At 48.4% G+C, this 20,314-nt stretch overlaps 2 protein-coding genes and 3 non-coding genes across 6 annotated transcripts; all 5 read left to right on the top strand.

The window, feature by feature from the left end:
• The first annotated feature begins 417 nt into the window (after positions 1 to 417).
• On the top strand, positions 418 to 14,139 carry PABPC4 (poly(A) binding protein cytoplasmic 4). 2 transcript variants are annotated; one of them, XM_058856460.1, is made up of 16 exons: positions 418 to 537; positions 768 to 1,334; positions 6,771 to 6,964; positions 7,419 to 7,534; positions 7,992 to 8,131; positions 8,307 to 8,401; positions 8,995 to 9,132; positions 9,705 to 9,800; positions 10,264 to 10,536; positions 10,773 to 10,860; positions 11,104 to 11,220; positions 11,731 to 11,858; positions 12,421 to 12,514; positions 12,608 to 12,738; positions 12,818 to 12,917; positions 13,780 to 14,139. In XM_058856460.1, the coding sequence occupies exons 2-15, from the start codon at positions 1,142 to 1,144 to the stop codon at positions 12,902 to 12,904; spliced, it is 1,890 nt and encodes a 629-aa protein (XP_058712443.1). In that variant the 5' UTR covers positions 418 to 537; positions 768 to 1,141; the 3' UTR covers positions 12,905 to 12,917; positions 13,780 to 14,139. The 2 variants fall into 2 exon arrangements, with proteins under 2 accessions (XP_058712443.1, XP_058712444.1); XM_058856461.1 differs by having other exon boundaries at positions 505 to 523.
• LOC131588185 (small nucleolar RNA SNORA55) lies at positions 9,426 to 9,561 on the top strand. The gene has a single exon (XR_009279529.1). It is a non-coding gene; the product is annotated as a small nucleolar RNA SNORA55 (small nucleolar RNA).
• Positions 10,056 to 10,183, top strand: LOC131588192 (small nucleolar RNA SNORA55). Its single transcript, XR_009279536.1, has one exon. It is a non-coding gene; the product is annotated as a small nucleolar RNA SNORA55 (small nucleolar RNA).
• On the top strand, positions 11,335 to 11,468 carry LOC131588184 (small nucleolar RNA SNORA55). The gene has a single exon (XR_009279528.1). It is a non-coding gene; the product is annotated as a small nucleolar RNA SNORA55 (small nucleolar RNA).
• Positions 14,140 to 15,233: 1,094 nt separating the features above from the next.
• PPIE (peptidylprolyl isomerase E) lies at positions 15,234 to 18,344 on the top strand. Its single transcript, XM_058856658.1, has 10 exons — positions 15,234 to 15,389; positions 15,461 to 15,559; positions 15,676 to 15,719; positions 16,221 to 16,247; positions 16,419 to 16,500; positions 16,618 to 16,718; positions 16,837 to 16,960; positions 17,055 to 17,240; positions 17,764 to 17,906; positions 18,004 to 18,344. The coding sequence occupies exons 1-10, from the start codon at positions 15,359 to 15,361 to the stop codon at positions 18,070 to 18,072; spliced, it is 906 nt and encodes a 301-aa protein (XP_058712641.1). The 5' UTR covers positions 15,234 to 15,358; the 3' UTR covers positions 18,073 to 18,344.
• Positions 18,345 to 20,314: the final 1,970 nt, after the last annotated feature.

The raw sequence follows: 20,314 nt of genomic DNA, 5'->3' as shown, positions 1-20,314 counted from the left end.
CCTTGCTGGGCAATGCTGAACAGAGTCTGTCACCATCCTCTGACACCCCTTGGAGATATTTTATGGATTGATGGGGTCGCCTCTCAGCCTTTCCCTTCTCCAGAATAACCAGGCCCAGCTCCCGCACTCTCCCCTCATGAGGGCGATGCTCCAGCCCCCAAACCACCTTTGCGGCCTCCACTGCAACCCCTCCAGCGCCTCCTCGCCTGAAACTAATTAGTGAACCAACACCATTTCCAACAACCATTAACTTTAATCATCCCCAAAGCGGGCCGCTTCTCCTGTGGCGACCCCGAAATGGCGGGACCCCGAGCGGGTCCTCCCCCCCGCTGGGGGGCGCTGCGTGCGGCGCGGGGCGCTCCGGGCCGGGCCCGGCCGCCTCCTCTCGGCGGCACCGCGGCCCACTCGCGCCGCCGCGGCGCCTATAAAGGGCCGCCCGCCGCCACAACCCGCCGTCCCTCCGCCCGCCGCGGCCACACCGCGTGAGTCCGGGTCGGGCCCGGAGCCGCCGACCCCGCCCCGGGTCGGTGCCGCTGGGTAGGGAGGGCTCGGGGGAGCGCGGTGCGCCGGGAGAGCGCGGCGGCCGCGCCCCTGCCCGCCCGCCCTCCCTCAGGCCGCCGCGTGCCGCGCCGCCTCAGCCGCTCCGCTTTATTTATAATACCTTCGGGCTGTCTAGCCGAGGCGATTTTAAAAGAAATGGTTATATTAGCGCGTGTTTGAGGTTTATTTATATATCTATATTTTTATTTTGTTTCTTATTTCCTCAGAAAATCAACGCGCCGCCGCTCTGCAGAATCTGGGCTAAACCGAAGCAAAAAAATAAGAGACGTTGGGGTTCAGGAGGTTTTTGCCTCAAAGCTCTCGGGTGCTGGCGTATGAATTTTGGCGTCTTATCCCATCCCTGCTCTCCAGGAGGCTTAACTTTGGGGTGTTTTTGCTGATTTTCCAAGCTTGCACAACGCTCTCAGCTGCTCTGTGTCCTGGTGCCCGGCCTCCCGCCTTGTCCCAAGCTTCTGCAGGCCGCAGCTTAGGCTTTAATTAAGAGTTTTGAGTGTTCCCCCAGCATTAATACTTAAAAGAAGCTTGACTCGAGACCCCCCAAGTGAAAAAACCCGCGTGGGTTGAGAGCGCCGAGGGGAGGATGAACACGGCCGCCAGCAGTTACCCCATGGCCTCGCTGTACGTGGGGGATCTGCACCCCGATATCACCGAGGCCATGCTCTACGAGAAGTTCAGCCCGGCTGGCCCCGTGCTGTCCATTCGGGTCTGCAGGGATATGATCACCCGCCGCTCCCTGGGCTACGCCTACGTCAACTTCCAGCAGCCCGCAGATGGTAAGTGACAATTGCAGCCACATCCACGGCTTCCCCCCACTTCGTTTTAACTCGTTTTTCCCCACTAATTCACATATTGCCATGTAGATGCCCAGCACAGCGTTACAGGGTGAGTCGTCCCTTTCTGGTGATTGCAACAGGAGGTTTTTTTGGCGGATTGGTGTCTACAAAACGCTCTGCAAATGCACTTCTTTAATATCTCTTTTAGCCAGGTCTGTTTCTTGCACTGATACTAAATTTCAGAGATCTGCGTTTGTTCCTCGCGTAAGAAAATAATCCCCCCTGTGTTGCCCTTTATTCTGGGGCAGTTTTGGGGCTGTTTCTGTGGGGATTTGTGCAGCCAGTCCTAGCAGAGAAAGTTCACAGTAGTCAGCCCTGGTTGAGTGCTCAGTTTAATGACTGATCCTCTGGCTGCTCCACACACTTCCAGTGTAATGAATTTAATATCTGCTGTGTTCAAGCAGCTGGATGTGCCTCCCAGTTTGGGAGGTGGTGGTCTTGCTTGAAAGCAAAATAAAACGCTTGGTTCAATGTGTGGAAAAACAGATTCTCCTGTGTAGAAGCCACATTTGCTTTGCTCTTGCCAGACTCTCTTTTTTTTCACACTTTGTTTCCTGCTCAAGGCCAGGTGTTGCAGAGCTGAAGCAGCATGTGAAAGATGGGACGGGAGAGGTCATTTTGGAACATGTCTTTTCTGGAAGGAAAATGGGTCAGCATTTTCTGCCCCAGTTTTCAGAGCTCTGCCTGCTGACTGCTGCAAGTTTTTTCTCCGTGCTGGGGTTTAACAGCATTTCTACATGACAGAGGCATCCAAGTAGAGATGAGAGTGAGCTTTTCTGAATTCAGAATCAGTTTACAACAGCACAGACTTCAGCAACAAGTAAACTTTCCTTTAGCCTGTAGTAGATTTTCTTTACTTTACATTTTTGCAGAGCTTCCATCCTCTCCCAGGGCAGTTCCTTCTGCTGGCATTTCCTTGCCCTGATCTGATTGAGCACTTTCGATCCTTTCCTTTGTCATGCTGATTAAAAGCTGACTTGCCCCCCACTGCATAATTTCTCATTCATGGCACTCTCACAAAAGCTTTTTTTGCGGTGGGGCGGGGAGGGCAGTGTACTTGTGTTTAAAAGATTCTCAGTGCGAAGGAAGGAACCTGAGAGCCTGTATTTGTGGTCCTATCCCTGCCCTGGGTGCCTCTTCTAAAACCACCTTGGTACATTTACGTGCTGAACAAAGTTATCCCAGCTCACCTGCCTTCCTTAGGCTCTGATCTCATTTTGCAGGATCAGAGAACTAAAAACAAGCAGCAGAAACAAAGCCAGGAAGGAACTGCAGCTTGGATTAGATCAATTTTGGGGAGATGGGGTGCAGGAGCATAGATAAAGTTCTCTCAAAGCAGAGAAGAGCATTCTCAGGAGGGATCAGTGCTTGGTCCCATGTGCTTTAGCAGAAGCATTCTGCACCTCGTACAAATGGGAGCCTTCCCAACATATTGCAAGGTAATCTTTTATGGTAATAAATAGCCAGGAATTTAGGGGGAGGTTGCACCGTTCTGGGCTGCTGGGGAGGCAGCAGACATTTTAGGAAGCTCCTGGACTTGAAGTGATACTTGGACCAAGTAGGTGGTGTCTTGTTACTGGTAGGTCTTAGAAGGTCAAGTGAATTAGGTTTAAACCAAATCATTGAGTGAATATCGGGGCAGGGAAATAGTCAAACTCCTCCTGCCCTCATGAGATGTGAATTTCTGATTTTCTCTTGTCGAACTGTAGTGTGTATTACCCTGCATAAATAAAAAAAAAACCAGCTGCTGCACTGCATGCAGTGCAGCAGGACATGGACAGATAGTTTGGAAGAGGGTTGTGCTACGAACCTGACTATGAAGAATATAATTTTTGTTGTAAAACGCAGAAATTTGGACTGTTTTCAAGGTGGCACTTGCCTGCATGAGGCTTCCTGAGAGGAGGAGGGATTCTGTGTTTTCTTCCAGGAATGCATAATCAGAAATGCACTTGGGCTTCATCCCACTAAATCTGAGAAAAGCTGAGGGGAGCATTGTAGGAGTCTGGTTGGATTTATGGTTGTGAGTAGGTGCTTACAGTAATCAGGAGGTTTTGTGCTCTGCAGACTTCTTGTGGGCACACTGCATGTTTGAACTGGCAGTAGGTGTTAAAAAAGTTGATTAATGATAGCTTGCATTTCCTTGGCACCTCTTGTGGAAGGGTGAGGGCTTTGTAAATCTGAAAAAAAACAACGTTTTAACTTATTTTTTGTGTGTTTTAAAGCAGGACTCTGTCCCTGTGTCCACAGAGCAAATCAAGTTGCCAGAATTCTCCATTTCAGGGTCACAAGGAGCTCACACTGTCACACCTTGAATTCCAGGTTCCTGTGTCCAAACTGGGCCAAATTGTGTGATTTTTTTACAGTTTTTTAGCTGCTGGAGTGACGCTGGACAGGCATTGTCTAATTGGCAGTAGTCTGCTGCAGAGAGGTTATTTTTAGGGAAAATGAGCTCTGCTGGTTTTGGTTGCAGTTCCTTGCTTGTAGTAAGCAGGGAATGCTGAATTCTGAGCCTGTCATCCTGTGATAGGCAGGGTAAGGAAACACTTCAAAGTTCAGGCTCTGTAGTGGTTGTTAATATTTATTCTTCTTTTTGATTGTGAAGAAGGGAAAGAAAACAAACTCAACAAACAAGCTGAATTTCTTTTTCCACGTGTTCCATGCAGTTGAATTCCAAACATTGGCAGTCATGAAATACTCAGAGAAATGAAACAGAAACTTCAGTTTGGCTGCAGAGATAAGGTGTGCTGAAAGTGTAGGAAAAACTAGATGTTTCCCAAGCTAAGGAGGATTCCAGGGCTGGGATTAGATATGTGTTTCTGTAGAAAAGTACAGATAAACTTGTTTGTTCTCCTTGAAGGTTGTGTAAAGGAGCAGCTGTGTAAGGCAAATTGTGAAGTGAAAAGGGAAGTGTTGGTACTGACACAAGCTTTATTGCAGCAGAATTTTGTTGTAACCTCAGTGACTGAGGAATTTAATTCTTTTGAATATGCACCATCATTTTTTTATAAAAAACAGTGGGTAGATTTGCACTATGTGCTTTCCTTGCAGGACTTTTTTGCTCAGTGACCATAAGTGAGATGTTTGGGGAGGATAAAGCTCCTCGTGTGCAGTTTCTCCTGGGTGAGTCTTGGTGGGAGGTTGGTTATCAGTCTTGGTGCTGCTCAAGCCACAGCCACTAATCCCAGCATTGTGTGAACTCTGCATCTGTAAGGGATGAGATAATAAGAGTTAATTGCTCTTGAGGCCTGAGGCAAACTGCAGTGAGTGTTCTCATATCCAGAAAGGGAATGAGAAGGAAGCCTGAAAGGGGCTGTGAGTGTGTTTTATGTTCTGTGTGAGCTGCAGTTGAGTCTGCTGGAAGGATGACAGGAACCCAGTGGGAGAGAAACAGATACGGGAACTGAAATGGCTGAAGCTTTATGGCTTAAATAGAAGAAAATGAGAAGGTGTTTGCTCAGATGAAGGAAATGAATCAGATGTGCTTGGTGTGAGTCATTCACAGAACTCCTGCAGATTCTTTACAGGTTTTCTGAGGTCCTGGTGTGTAGTGGGGGTGCATTTCCACCTGTGGGTGTGGCACACATCCCTCAGGGAATCCATGTAGGGCTTTCACCGCTCACCAGAAGTGCCTGGGCGAATTTCAAGCGCGGTGTAATAATAGAGTGGAACAGTAGCAACCTGTTGAAAGAGCAGTGCAATAGTATCTACTCAGGGAGCTTAGAAGAATCTGGAGGAACTCCTAACTGCTCTGGAGCCTTCACAGCTCCCCTTGGTTACAGCTTGATGTGCTCGTCACCTTCCAGCAGGAGCCTGTTCCTGCTGCAAATGGTATTATCCAGCCAGTTTGTGCCCTTGCCAGCACATGCTTCTGCAGGACCTCTGCCTGCTATTAATAAACACTGCCAAATTTGACGAGCTGCACCAGGTCGCCTGCTGAGCTGCCTACACTAGGAAAGGACTGCAGGAAAAACCTGGTTTGCATGGACTTGAAACAGCAGCTGAGGAATCATTTCAGCCTGGCAGTTAATTGCATTTAACACCTTGGTTTAAACAGAGCCGTTGGAGTCCTTTAAATTATAATATTTTTTTTCAAGCAGAGCTTCTTTCCAACTGGATTTGTGTGTAGGGAGAACAGCGATGGTCACACTTGAATTTAAAAAGCAGCAAGAACAAAAACCACATTTCAAAGCACATAAGAAATTCTGAGAAGCTTCCATGCAGCAGTGGAAACTGGCATTGGGGGTAGGGACTGCAGGCTTTGGTAGGCAATATTCCATTGGAATTCCTGGAGGTAGTTTTGAGACATGCTGAGTAGTTACTCAGGCTGCATGAGCCAAGTCATGTGCAAGGTGTTCAGATTGGTCTTTTCCTTGAAATTTTTTGCTCCTGAAATCTAATCAGCAAATACCACAGGGTGAAGGTGGCCTGGGAGAACTGAACCAAACAGATCTGGAAAGCTTGTGTTCTGCCCTGTTAATTCTCCTTGATTTTAATGCACATCTTTCCATCTCTTTGCCTGCTCCATGCTGGGAATTAAGAGTCTTTCTTTCTTCTCTGCTCGCTCCATGCTGGGAGTGTTTTCTGGCACAGAAGAGTGCAAGCATCTCAATTTTATGAACAAGATCCTGGTGTGTGTACGTAATGATCCTTTTTATACACCAGTAGGCAGCAGAAATAGCCTCGTGGAGGGGGGTTTCAGAGCAGGTTAGAATGACAGTGCTGGTGTTTGAGAGTTTAGAGAAACACTTCCCTGTTAATCAGATGGGGTGTACAGACATTTTTTTTCCCCCAGAATTTTCTCAACTCTTGTCATCTTTAGCTTAAGCAACTTGGGAATCATTTTTTGGCCACGTAAGTTATGTAGAGGCTGACTCATGTCCTCACAGCCAGCCATGTGTTCGTGCACATTTTCCCTGACCTGACAGGGAGATGATCCTTCTCTCTGAATAGAAATGAGGATGGGGAGATGTGAGCTTCATGAAAAGCAAAACAGCCACACAGTCACTTTTCTTACTTTTTTTTTTTTTTTTTTTACCAGAGTTTCCTGTTTTTCCTTTTCTTCTTTGGGCAGAGTAATTTACCTTTATAATAACTCAGAATATAGCTAATAAACCAGGTGCTTTGATATCCATTTTGCTGTGGTGGTGAATATATTGCTATAATATAAATTTAAAGTCTGTGAAACCTTTTATATACTTAGTGACTCTGCTGCAAAGACCTCCCTTGAAACATTGAATTAAAAGTCATTGATCACCTCTAATAATACCCCAAATGCCTCCATGATCTGAGTAAAATAAAGAGAAAAGGATCACCCAGCCACTGGAAACCTTAATTTTTTAACCAACCACAGAAATCTGTTCTTGGCTTCTCCTGCAGCTGAGCGAGCTCTCGATACCATGAATTTTGATGTGATCAAAGGGAAACCCATTCGCATCATGTGGTCTCAGAGGGACCCTTCCCTGAGGAAATCAGGAGTTGGGAACGTCTTCATCAAGAACCTGGACAAATCCATTGATAACAAGGCACTTTACGACACATTCTCGGCGTTTGGAAACATTTTGTCCTGCAAGGTGAGATGTGGTTACACTGTCCAGTTCTTCCAGGGTGGGGACATGATCAGAGATTTGGGTGCAGGTAATGAAAGGGACACTTCTTGTCAAGTGTCAGGAGCCAAATCACAGAATATTCTGAGTTGGGACACACAAGGCTCATCAAGTCCAACTCTTTAAATGAATGGTGCCTACAGAGATCAAACCTGTGACCTCAGTGTTAAAACAGAATCTCTGAAAGGCAGAGTTGACCAAAAGCTCAGGGATTGCTGGAATTCCATCAGATTTAGTCAAGAAGTGCAGGAATCTGTCAGCCAGGTGGTGTGTGCCTGGTGCTGACCCTGGTCAGGAGCTGCCTGGTGCTGACCCTGGTCAGGAGCTGCCTGGTGCTGACCCTTGTCAGCACCGTGTTTTCAGCCGCTGGCCCGTGGCACAGGAGGGACACTGACAGCTGGCTTTGCTCCCTCTCCTGCAGGTGGTGTGTGATGAGAATGGCTCTAAGGGCTACGCCTTTGTGCACTTTGAGACCCAGGATGCTGCAGATAGGGCCATCGAGAAGATGAACGGCATGCTGCTCAACGACCGCAAAGTGTGAGTGTCACAGGCGGCAGCAGCAGCGCTCACATGCTCCGGGATGCATCTCGGTATTAACAGGGACACACAAGGCACTGGTTCTCCTGGCCCAAGCCTTGGCCTGCTACCTCTCCACTCCAGGGCTGGTGAGTGACCCTGCCCAAGCCATGGCCTGCTACCCCTCCATTCCAGGACTGGTGGGTTTCCCTGACCGAGCCTTGATTTGCCTCCTCTCTGCGAGCGGGCTGGGGTGGGTTCTGTCTAGGGCCACTGGGAGTCCTTGGCCAGCCACAGCACAGGTGATTTTTCTGGTTGGTCTGTGGCCTGTTTGTTGTTCTCTGCTGTCACCCTTTCTTGTCCCCATTCCCAGCTCCTACTGCACACTCATTTTTTTTTTGCCTCGCCACAAGTCACACATTTTTTCGCTCTTGAAACCCATCCGTTTATTGGGATTTTCATGTTTTATGTCTTACAGATTTGTTGGGAGATTCAAGTCTCGTAAAGAGAGGGAGGCTGAGCTGGGAGCCAAGGCAAAGGAATTCACCAATGTCTATATTAAAAACTTCGGGGATGACATGGATGATGAAAGACTAAAGGAGCTCTTTGGCAAATATGGTAAATACAGAAATACTTTTATTGAGGCTGTGAATTTCATGAAATGTGGTAGTTTGAGTGCTAATGTGTAGTCCTTACCTGGGTCACTTGAAGGCTGAAGACTAGAGCTATTATCTGAAATTTAATAATCTTGAAATACTTTTGATGTTTTTCTAACCATGTCCCTTGGTAACAGGTAAAACTCTGAGTGTTAAAGTAATGACAGACCCCACTGGAAAATCCAAAGGTTTTGGCTTTGTAAGCTTTGAAAAGCATGAAGAGGCCAACAAGGTAGGACCAACTTTTATGCTGGGTAACTTCAGAGAAGAAAAACTTGGTTTATCTTGGGAGCCTGTTTCTTAAATAGAAGAAAATTCTGCCTTGGGCATGACCTCTTCTAGATGTGGGAACTTGGAAACCTTTTGCACCTTAATAGCTTGACATTCAAGGGTAACTTGGCATTCCTCCAGTTTCCTAGATCCACAGAGTGCAGTGGTATAATCAAGAATGTTAATTGCTGAAGAAATACTACAGTGCAGGGCTGAAGGAGGAGGAGGGCACCTAAAGTGAGAACATTGCTCAAAAATGGTCTTTTCTAAGCAAAGTGCTTGTTAAAATGTAGCTTTAATGACAAGAAAGGGTGGGGATGAATTTCCAAGTTAGTTCAGCGCTCCACGATGCGTCAGCTTGATCTGTGTGATAACTTCATTCAGCTTGTCTTTAATGAGCCTGTGTTTAATGATCCTGTAACAGGAACTGTTCAAAGGTAATGTGTAAACTCTGATTTATTGACTGACAGGCAGGGACACAGTCCTGTTCTGACAGGAGCAGGGGCTGTCCTGCTGCAGCAGCTGAGAGTTTCCTCTTGAACCCTCTGTGTGCAGGCAGTGGAAGAGATGAATGGGAAGGACATCAATGGGAAAATGCTGTTTGTGGGCAGAGCACAGAAGAAGGCTGAGCGCCAGGCAGAGCTGAAAAGAAGGTTTGAACAGCTAAAACAGGAGAGACTCAGCCGGTACCAGGTGAATAATCTGTTTCTTTTCTCAGTTTAAGCACTATTTCTGGTCTGTTGAAGGAATTGTCTGGGTAGTTACTGTCCTGTGAGACATCCTGGGTTAAAACACAGAGGTGTCTCCGTGGTATTTGGTGGCAAGTGGGGCTTAGTCTTGGTACTGAAGTTGTTTAGGAGAGTGTGAGACAAGAGGCATGAAATCTCCTTGACTTTCAAGTGGGGATCCCTGGAGAAATGGAAGAGACAGCACAACTCTGCCCTGCTCTCTGTAATTTGTGGCAGAACTGGGTCGTGTCAGAAGTGGCATCTGAAACTCCCCCACTCCCTGAGGTGCAGTGCTGGACTGGGGACATGTGATGATGCCACAGGAAGGCAGAGGAAATCCAGACAAGCTCCCTTTCACCACAGTGGGACTTGTCTCTACGCCTTTGCAACATTTATCACCTTCAGCTTTGTGGAATGATGCTAAATTAAGAGTTTTAGGGTAAATTACAGCTCTGGCAGATGGGTAACAGTTGATGTGCTTATGACTTTTTTTTTTTTTTTAATGTTGTGAATGTCATGCTGTTCTCTCCCTTGCAGGGTGTTAACCTGTACATTAAAAACCTAGATGACACTATAGATGATGAAAAACTGAGGAAGGAGTTCTCACCTTTTGGGTCAATAACAAGTGCCAAGGTACTGTGGCATTTAAAAGCCTGTATTAAAATATTGTGGATTTTAAAGCCTGAAGAAGGAAATGTTGTCTGACATGGGATTACAGGGCTGTTCTTAACCTGTGGTTACTGTGATTCTGAAAACACCTTGGCTAATAAATAGTGGGATTTTACTGAAAACTTGATTCCCTTACCAAAAGGGGAGGCAGGAAGTGGCAAACATGCTTGCTTGAGGTAATAAGCATGAAATGACACTTTCCTTTGTGCACTTAGAACTGCACCAAATCTTTCCCATTCCTTACTGTGCAGTGTGGGCCTGGGGACACATGGTGCTGACAGCAACGCAGAGCAAATCCAGACAGGTGACTCTTCATGAGAACCTGTCTCTACACCTCTGCAACAAGTTATATCCTGCCTAAAATCTAAAAAAAACCACAGATTCTTCAGCTCAGTTGTACTCCATCAGTAATTGATCTTTACTGCAGGTGATGCTGGAAGATGGACGGAGCAAAGGGTTTGGCTTTGTCTGCTTTTCCTCTCCAGAGGAGGCCACCAAAGCTGTGACAGAGATGAACGGGCGCATCGTGGGCTCCAAGCCCCTCTATGTGGCACTGGCCCAGAGGAAGGAGGAGAGGAAGGCCCATCTCACCAACCAGTACATGCAGCGCATCGCTGGCATGAGAGCCTTGCCTGCCAACACCATCATCAACCAGTTCCAGCCTGCTGCTGGCGGCTATTTCATGCCTGCTGTGCCCCAGGTGAGCTGCTGTGGGGTTTTTATCCTGTGTTCATCTCACAGAGCCTTTCTTATGCCTGTAAGCAACAATTCCTAATGAGGGGTGCAGCAGTGGAGGGAATTCTGTGACTTGCCAGCTGCCTGTTCTCTTAATCCAACCTGAGCCTCGAGTCCTGGCAAGGGCTGCTGGAATGTGTTGTGAACAATGTTTGTGATGCACGTGGATGTTGCCTCTGAGCTTATCTCATCCTCCTCCAGGCTCAGAGCAGACCCACTTACTATGCACCCAACCAGATGACACAGATGAGACCCAACCCACGATGGCAGCAAGGAGGGAGACCTCAAGGTGAGAGTGCCAGAGGCTCTTTTGGTTGTCGAGCTTTTTTTTGGGGGCTGAACTTCCCAACAGGAACAATTAAAGCTTTCCTTTGTGGGAATGGTCCTGTGCAGGGTGGAGCTGGACTCTGATCCTCGTGTGTCCCTTCCAGCTCTGATTCTCTGATTCTTCCCATGCACCACCTCTGTAGCTGACTGTCCTGCCTTGCCAGCTGATTCCCTTTTGAGGATTTCCCCTCATTCCATCCTTTAGGCTTCCAGGGAATGCCGAATGCCATGCGCCAGTCGGGGCCCCGGCCCGCCCTGCGCCACCTGGCCCCCGCCAACGCTCCGGCCTCCCGGGGCCTCCCCGCTGCTGCCCAGAGAGTTGGTAAGAAGGGGTCTCTTCCCGGGCTTTTCCCCTTCTCTGGGAGGGAGGAGGATGCTGTGGAGACCTGACTTGTACTGCCAGAGATGTTTGTCAGAGCTGGGATGTCTGCAAAGAGCACTCTGCCTATTTCCTGTTCCTCGCTGTGCAGTGCGGCTCTGGGGGCACTCGGTGCTACAGCAAAGCAGTGGAAATCCAGATGGGTTCTTCTCCACTGGTTTGGGACTCATCTCTACACCTCTGCAACACCACTCAGAAATCTCTGTAGTTTATGGGTTTTGCTTTCAGAGGAGAGCATCCAAATTCATTATTTTTCCAGTGGTCAGCTGTTAAACAAAAGGTGTGGAATCTATGGATTGGTTGTGGGGAGAACAGCCCCTTCCTGAGGTAGCTACACTTTGGTTTTTACAGAAGCATCACCTGCAGAGCATAGTTTGAATTCAGAATCAGAACATCCTGACTTGTTTGCATGTTGCTGCAGGTGTTTGTCACGGTGTTCTCCTTCCTTTGCAGGTGTTGGCACAGCTGCACAGAATTTGGCTCCCCGTCCTCCTGTAGCTGCCCCTGCTCCCAGGGCTGTCCCTCCTTACAAATACGCCTCAAGTGTCCGCAGCCCACACCCAGGTGTCCAACCTCTGCAGGTACCACCAGGGGCTGGGCTGGGCAATCCCTGCAGTTTCACACGCAACTGAAGTGTTTTTATAGAAACTTCAAGCTGCTTTTATGACCCAGACAGTCCTAATTTGTAATTTTAAAGGCTGGCAGTTGTGCCTTTGCCAGGGGCACCCTGATTGGTTTGTCTGCCTCCTACTCACAAGCCCTTTTGTAGCCAGACTGGCTGTAAGGATATTTTTCTTGGTTCTTTGTTCCTGTTTTGCAACCATTTAAGTCTCTTTGCCAAATTCTCGCTGGGGTATCATTGAAAGAAAGAGCACCACTCACACCTGGCTTTCTCAACATCTGCTGTTTGATCCAGTTTTTGTAAGATATTTATGGTGTTCCTGTGTTGACATTCTGGGTTTTGAGCTCAAGACTTGCAGGGAGTGTTTGTGAACCAAGGCCACCTTCCCTGCCCTTTTCTGAAGCTGAGGTGTTCTGTAGGCTTGACAAAGATTGTGTTTTAGGAGGGAACATCTTAAAACCGTCTAAATACGAAGCAATCAGCCTCATACTTACTTCAGAACCCTTGTCTGCCCTTTTCAGGCACCTCAGCCTGCAGTGCATGTGCAGGGCCAGGAGCCACTGACAGCCTCCATGCTGGCTGCTGCCCCTCCCCAGGAGCAGAAACAGATGCTGGGTGAGTAAAACCCCACTTCTCACCGATGGTTTTTCATCCCCTCAGGTGTCAAAGATCAAAACTCATCTCTCTGAACTCCTTTTTCTCCCACAGGAGAACGTTTGTTCCCTCTGATCCAAGCTATGCACCCCAGCCTGGCGGGGAAGATCACAGGAATGCTGCTAGAGATTGACAACTCAGAGCTGCTGCACATGCTGGAATCTCCAGAGTCCCTCCGCTCCAAGGTGAGCTGCTGTGTTCCCTTTTTGTGGGAGGGGAGAGCCCCTGAGCAGGGAGAAAATCTCCCTGGATTTGTGTCCCCAGGTGGAGGAGGCCGTGGCAGTGCTGCAGGCTCACCAAGCCAAGAAAGAAGCTGCCCAGAAGGTGGGTGTGGTTGCTGCTACCTCTTGAACCAGGACGACTGGTGAGTGTCTGAGTCCTCAGCTTCAGTGAAAAGCTTCCAGAATCAGTAAATAAAATTGTTGGTGAGCAATTTGTGTGGTCAAAGTGTGACCAGCACTTACCTGATTATAGTCCACTCTTCAACAACAAAAAAGCTCCTGGTTTAGGAGAAGCTCCTAAAGCTCCTAATGTTTCTCCCAGCAGAAAACTCATGTAGAACTTAAGGAATATTCACTCTGATGCTTATTTAAGGGATCTAAAGCTGTTGTTGAAATCCCTGAGGTGTTCCTTGGAGCTGGGGATGAGTCTTGTGGAACTGCTAATCTGGGAAAGAGCCACGAGAAGCTCTGGTGACTTTGAGGCTAAACAGGCTCTTAGTGCCCCTTCCTTCTCCTGGAAACCATCTGCCTTCAGGGTGTGATAAATGTTGGGAATGTTTCCCTGCATAGATCTGTCCACACAAGTGTTGTCACCTGTGTTTGGAGCTGGCTCTTGTTTAATTAATATAATAATATTAATGATAAGGATTTTGGATTAATAATAAGAATTAGGATTTTGGTTCTTGGAATGCCTCTTCCTGTTTTTCCTGGTCCATTTTTCTGTGGGTTGTCTGCCAGCTCCAGTATTTTCCATGAAGCTGTTTGTGATCAGATGTCACAACTCAAGCTGGTGAAGAATGACAAGTATTCTTATTTTCACTGGGTGGTCAAGCAAAGAATTTGAATTTCTTGTGGATAATAACAATTTCTGATGATTCCACCACCATGAGCAGCTTCTCTGTACCTTCCCAATTATATTGGAATCTTTATTCCCTGGAATGCTGGAATATTTCCTAGCCTGGAGCAGGGATGTGTTGTAACTTTTCTCCCTTTTTCCCCCTCTAGGATACAAAGAAGCCAAATAGCCCCTTCCTAGACATCAGCTCAAGATGTTTGAAGATCCTTCACTGTCCTGCAGATCTCAAGGCCATGCATTGTATCACATAGTTATATTGCATTTTGTAAATTAATCTTAAAGATCTTATTTAAAAAGCCAACTTTAAAGCTCGAGGTTTCCAAAACCAGAAATCTGGGGGAGGTTTGCAAGCTTTTCCTTTGCCAGAACAGAGCTGCCCCTTGTGTCTTCTAAAGAGGACGTTGAGGATTTTAGGCTGGAAGTATTTTTGTGAGTTTGTGTTTAATTGAACAATCCAGTTTGGAAAGTTTGGGAAACATTTATCAATAAAGGAATAAACTTGCACTGTATTTGTTGTCATTTCTCTCTGTTGGATAAATAAATGTGGTGTGGCTTTGTGAAATTAAACTGGTGGGGAGCTATGGGGGGGTGAATACATTAAACAGGGATTTGACTTATTCTGCTTGCTAATTTTGGATAATGAATATTTTGAGGCAGCTGGGTTAAAATTATACCTGGGGCAGTGTCTGAAGGGGTGATGGCTGTAAACAGTGATCTAAAAAGGGTTGGGGAGGTACTTTCAAATGAAGAGTTCAAGGCTTTGGGCTGTGTTTTGTTCTTTGTTTACAATTCTACATTTTCAGCTGGATCTTTAATGGTTCTTCTGCCATTTTATACTCCAAAGGTGGCTGAGTTCTGGCACTGGGATGCCAAAAACAACATCCCAGAGAGGCTCCGAGGCTTTGGAAAAGCCGGGAATGGGATGGAAGGAGCGTGGCAGGGATGCAGAGGGGGGCTCTGAAGGGAAAAGCCGGGAATGGGATGGAAGGAGCGTGGCAGGGGTGCAGAAGGAGGCTCTGACGGGTTCTCTCTTCCATCCATCGCACCCAAACATCCCCAAAATCCGAACTTGAGACCTTCCTCCCCTCCTCGGCCGCCTCACCCCTCCCGCCAATACCTGCACAAGCTCAGAGCCAAACATCTGGAATTTCACGGGAAGCCCCAAATCCATCCCCTCCTGGCAGGGCAACCCCCAGGGCTGCCCGCCAGGGGAACCCCAAATCGCTGTGGCTGATCCTAGCCTGCAGCCAGCATCTCCGTCCCTCCCTCCGTCCGTCCGTCCCTCCATCAGTACGTCTGTCCGTCCGTCCCTCCCTCCGTCCGTCCCTCCCTCCGTCCGTCCGTCCATCCCTCCCTCCGTCCGTCCGTCCCTCCGTCCGTCCGTCCATCCCTCCGTCCGTCCATCCCTCCGTCCGTCCATCCCTCCCTCCGTCCGTCCCTCCCTCCGTCCGTCCCTCCCTCCCTCCGTCCGTCCGTCCGTCCCTCCCTCCCTCCCTCCGTCCGTCCTTCTGTCCTTCCGTCCCTCTCTCCGTCCTTCTGTCCTTCCGTCCCTCCCTCCCTCCGTCCGTCCATCCCTCCCTCCGTCCGTCCCTCCCGCGCTCCCTCCCTCCCTCCCTCCCTCCCTCCCTCCGGTCTCCCCGCGCTCCCATCCCGGGCCGAGGGCGGGGCGCTGTCGCGGTTCCGGGGCGGGCCGTGCCGGGCCGATCCGTTCCGGGGGAACGGAGCACGATGGCGGCCACCAAGCGGGTGCTGTACGTGGGTGAGTGGCCGGGCTGGGGGGACCCCCGGGGGGCTGCCGGCGGTGCCCGGTGACCGCTGGCCGCCCCGCAGGCGGGCTGGCCGAGGAGGTGGACGAGAAGGTTCTGCACGCCGCCTTCATCCCCTTCGGAGACATCACCGACATCCAGATCCCGCTGGATTACGAGACCGGTGCGTGCCTGGAGCATCCCCAGGGCGCGGGGTTGGCTCGGGGAGGTTTGCCCGGAGCCAGCCCGTGGGACCGATGTGTCCCTGCTGCCCCTGACCCCCCGCTCCCCTCCCTGCAGAAAAGCACCGGGGATTCGCCTTCGTGGAGTTCGAGCTGGCAGAGGTGAGGAACCGGCTTGAGCCATTCGCTCCCCTTGGGGTTTTGGGATGAAGTCGGGTGTGGGTTACCCACTACAGCGTTCAGATGTTGTGCTGCTCTTCCAGGTTCCCATTTTTCCCATTTTCTCTTGGGCTGAAGTTCCCACTTTTCCTGTTTCCAACCCAAACTGGCCGGGTTTCTCAGTTTCATGGCCACCCTGGGCTGTCATATATTTGTCCTCTTATGTCTGTCCTGGGCTTCATACACAAATCTCTCCTCTCCCAAATGCTCATGGCAGCAATAAAGCATCTTAAATACAAGGGGTTAGTGGGTTATTGGAAGTTGAGACCCACATGGATGGGTTTGGATATGGCTTTTACAAAACCCATCAGTTCACACAAATGGGATAGATGAGGTTTAGGAAAACCTGGCAGTCGTATTTTTATAAAGAGCTGCTGGGACCTGGCCATGCTGGGCCTCGAGAATGAATGTTAATAATGATTTTATTTTGATTTTTTTGGGCAGGATGCAGCAGCAGCTATTGACAACATGGTATGGACCCTGCTCCCACTCCTGCTCCCTGTTCCATGTGTGGCTTTGCTGCCCTGGGTGGGCTGCAGGGAGAGCACAAGCTCTGTGCCCTGAGCTCTGCAGGGCTTTGGGGGGACATGCTGGTTTTATACCTTTTGGTGGGCTGTTTTGTGCTTTTTCTCCCCTCTGCAGAACGAGTCCGAGCTCTTTGGCAGGACAATCCGTGTGAACCTGGCCAAACCCATGAGGATTAAAGAAGGATCATCCAGGCCTGGTGAGCTGGGGAGCAGAGCGTGGCTGGGGCTGCTCGGAGCTCCGTGCTCATAAAGGGACACAGCTCGTAAGCTTTGGGTCAATTCCTGTGCTCTGACCTTTCCTCTTGTGGCCACAGTCTGGTCAGATGATGAGTGGCTGAAGAAGTTTTCAGGGAAGACTTTGGAGGAGAACAAGGAGGAGGGAGGAGCAGAGGCTCCCAAAGCAGAGGCACAGGAGGTAGGAAATCCACTCGGAGCCATCCACATCCCCATTATCCCAAAGGATGAGAACGTAGAGCTGGAGGCAGAGCAGAGAAACATCACCTCAACTTGCTTTTCATTCTTTTCCTGCCCAGGATGAGCCTCCTGCCAAGAAATCCCGGGTCAACCCCCAGGTTTACATGGACATCAAGATCGGGAACAAACCCGCGGGGCGGCTGCGGATCCTGCTGCGCTCCGACGTGGTGCCCATGACCGCGGGTGAGGAGCAGCTCAGCCTCCCCTCCTCCTCCTCCTCCTCCTGCTGACTCCCAGGCTGGCACAGCTCTCACCCCCTCTTTCCCCCCCTACACAGAGAATTTCCGCTGCCTCTGCACCCACGAGAAAGGATTTGGCTTCAAAGGCAGCAGCTTCCACCGCGTCATCCCCCAGTTCATGTGCCAGGCTGGAGACTTCACCAACCACAACGGCACCGGCGGCAAATCCATCTATGGAAAGAAGTTTGATGATGAAAACTTCATCCTCAAGCACACAGGGCCAGGTAAAGCCATCTCCAGGAGAGAAAATGGCTCAGCATCATCTAGGGTTCACATTTGGGCTGTTTTGGCTGTGTTGATACCATCAGCCCTGAATTATAATTATAATTATTATAATCTACATTGACCAGATTCTTCTGTCACATTCAGACCCTCATCTCAAAGCAGAAATGCATCATTCCCTCTCCATCCACTTTATTTACAGTATTCCATAAAGGAAAAAACAATTTCAAGGTTGCTTTTCCTGCTTGATTTTAAACAAGGAATGTCCCAGCATGACTGTGAGAAGCAGGAGCAAGCAAGCAGGTTTATCTCCATACAAACAGCTTTGTTGTTAAGGAAAATAAAAATAGCTGAGCATCTTTCACACTTGCAAGCATAATAAATTTCAGCATAATTGGTTTCCAGTAGTTTCTGTGGATTTTGATATCCAGCAGCTCCCCTGAGCCTGGCAGCTTTTTGTGGGACATGGGAATGGGGCTGGGCTGCTCCTGTGCTCATCCATAATTCTGCTCTCCCTGATCCCAGGGATGGTGTCCATGGCAAACTCTGGCCCAAACACCAACGGCTCCCAGTTCTTCATCACCTGTGACAAGACAGACTGGCTGGATGGGAAGCACGTGGTGTTTGGGGAGGTGACCGAGGGCATGGATGTGGTGCGGGAGATCGAGGTAGGTGAGGGCAGGGGGGTGCTGGGGGCAGAGCCCGCTCCCTTTCCTGCCCTGAGGATTGGTGCCTGCAATTCCTGCTGCTTTTTTTTCCCCCAAGGCTCAGGGCACCAAAGATGGGAAGCCAAAGCAGAAGGTGATCATCTCAGACTGCGGGGAGTGCCCGTGAGCTCGGTGCTTGGAGGGGCTGGATGGAGGGACAGGGAACCAGCAGGGATGGGACACCCCAGGGACCCCCCAGCACTGCCCATCCTGCAGCTTCCATAGGAATTCCTATTCATATTCCATAGGAATTCCCCTCCAGATATTCCTGTGGGCAGGATTTATCCTTCCTGGGAAGGATATCTGCTGCCTGAGCAGGGCTGGGCTGGTCCTGCTGCCGTGTTCTGGGGAAAAAAAATAAATTATGTTTGGTAAAAATAAAACCTAGTTTTAAAAATACTGAAGGCCTGGCTGCTGAATTCCCTCTGTGGGGGGTTGGTCTTTGAGCAGAGATGCTTTTTCTGGTTTTTGCATTTGCCCTCATCTTCATCAATCCCTGATTGCTAAATCCTGCATCCAGGGGAAGGTACCTGTGCCAGGGAGAGAAGAGCAGAGCTGAACCTCCTGTGGGTGGAGCAGCATCTCCTGGAGGCCTTTTTTTGGCTTTGTAGTGTCCTTTTCCAGCAGCAGAGGGAGGCAGGTCCTCCTGCTGGGAAACCTGGTCCAGCTCCATCCCCATCCCTGCCTGGAGAACACGGTCAGGACAAGGAGCAGCAGGAAATGAGGGAGCCCTTTGGGTGATGAAGAAGAAGGAAAAATAAAAAAAACCCAGAGTGATGAGGCTGCAGGAAGGGAATTCCAGACTCCAGGCTGCAGAGTGGGATGAAACACATGGATTTATGGTTCCTGTGGTGGGCTTTGCACTTCAGGGTGACCAGGACGTGATGGATTTGGGGTTTCCTGTGAAATTCCAGAAGGAATCTTTGGTTCTGAGCTTCTGCAGGTATTGGCAGGAGGGGTGAGGATGCTGAGGTGGAGAGGAAAATCTGATTTTTGGATTTTGGAGAGGAAGAGCTGATGTTTGGATTTTGGAGAGGAGGAGCTGATGTTTGGATTTTGGAGAGCAAGAGCTGATTTTTGGATTTTGGAGAGGAGGAGCTGATTTTTGGATTTTGGAGAGGAAGAGCTGATTTTTGGATTTTGGAGAGGAGGAGCTGATTTTTGGATTTTGGAGAGGAAGAGCTGATGTTTGGATTTTGGAGAGGAAGAGCTGATTTTTGGATTTTGGGGATGTTTGGAAGTGCTTGTGCCATTGGGGATTTGGGGTTTGCCCAGCCCCTCACGAGTCAGGACTGTTGCTTTTCCATAAGGAATATTTCCATAAGGGATAGTTCCATAAGGAATAGTTCCATAAGGGATAGTTCCATAAGGAATATTTCCATAAGGGATAGTTCCATAAGGAATAGTTCCATAAGGAATATTTCCATAAGGAATAGTTCCATAAGGGATAGTTCCATAAGGAATATTTCCATTAGGAATATTTCCATAAGGAATATTTCCATAAGGGATAGTTCCATAAGGAATATTTCCATAAGGAATAGTTCCATAAGGAATATTTCCATAAGGGATAGTTCCATAAGGAATATTTCCATAAGGGATAGTTCCATAAGGAATAGTTCCATAAGGAATATTTCCATAAGGAATAATTCCATAAGGAATATTTCCATAAGGGATAGTTCCATAAGGAATATTTCCATAAGGGATAGTTCCATAAGGAATAGTTCCATAAGGAATATTTCCATAAGGAATAATTCCATAAGGAATATTTCCCTAAGGGATAGTTCCATAAGGAATAGTTCCATAAGGGATAGTTCCATAAGGAATATTTCCCTAAGGGATAGTTCCATAAGGAATATTTCCATAAGGAATATTTCCATAAGGAATAGTTCCATAAGGAATAATTCCATAAGGAATAGTTCCATAAGGAATATTTCCATAAGGAATAGTTCCATAAGGAATAATTCCATAAGGAATATTTCCATAAGGGATAGTTCCATAAGGAATATTTCCATAAGGGATAGTTCCATAAGGGACAGTTCCATAAGGAATATTTCCATAAGGGATAGTTCCATAAGGAATAGTTCCATAAGGAATATTTCCATAAGGGTTAGTTCCATAAGGGACAGTTCCATAAGGAATATTTCCATAAGGGATAGTTCCATAAGGGATAGTTCCATAAGGAATATTTCCATAAGGAATATTTCCATAAGGAATAGTTCCATAAGGGATAGTTCCATAAGGAATATTTCCATAAGGGTTGCTTTCTTTCACTGGCTGCTTTCCACTGTGCATTGTCCTGAAGCTGAGACAAGGTGAGATGCAAGGATGTGATTCCAGCCCAGCTTCCCCTTTCCCCTTTCCTCTTTTTG

The sequence above is a fragment of the Poecile atricapillus genome, chromosome 24, assembly GCF_030490865.1.
Source record: "Poecile atricapillus isolate bPoeAtr1 chromosome 24, bPoeAtr1.hap1, whole genome shotgun sequence".
Taxonomy (NCBI): domain Eukaryota; kingdom Metazoa; phylum Chordata; class Aves; order Passeriformes; family Paridae; genus Poecile; species Poecile atricapillus.
This window is presented reverse-complemented; position numbering and strand designations above follow the sequence as displayed.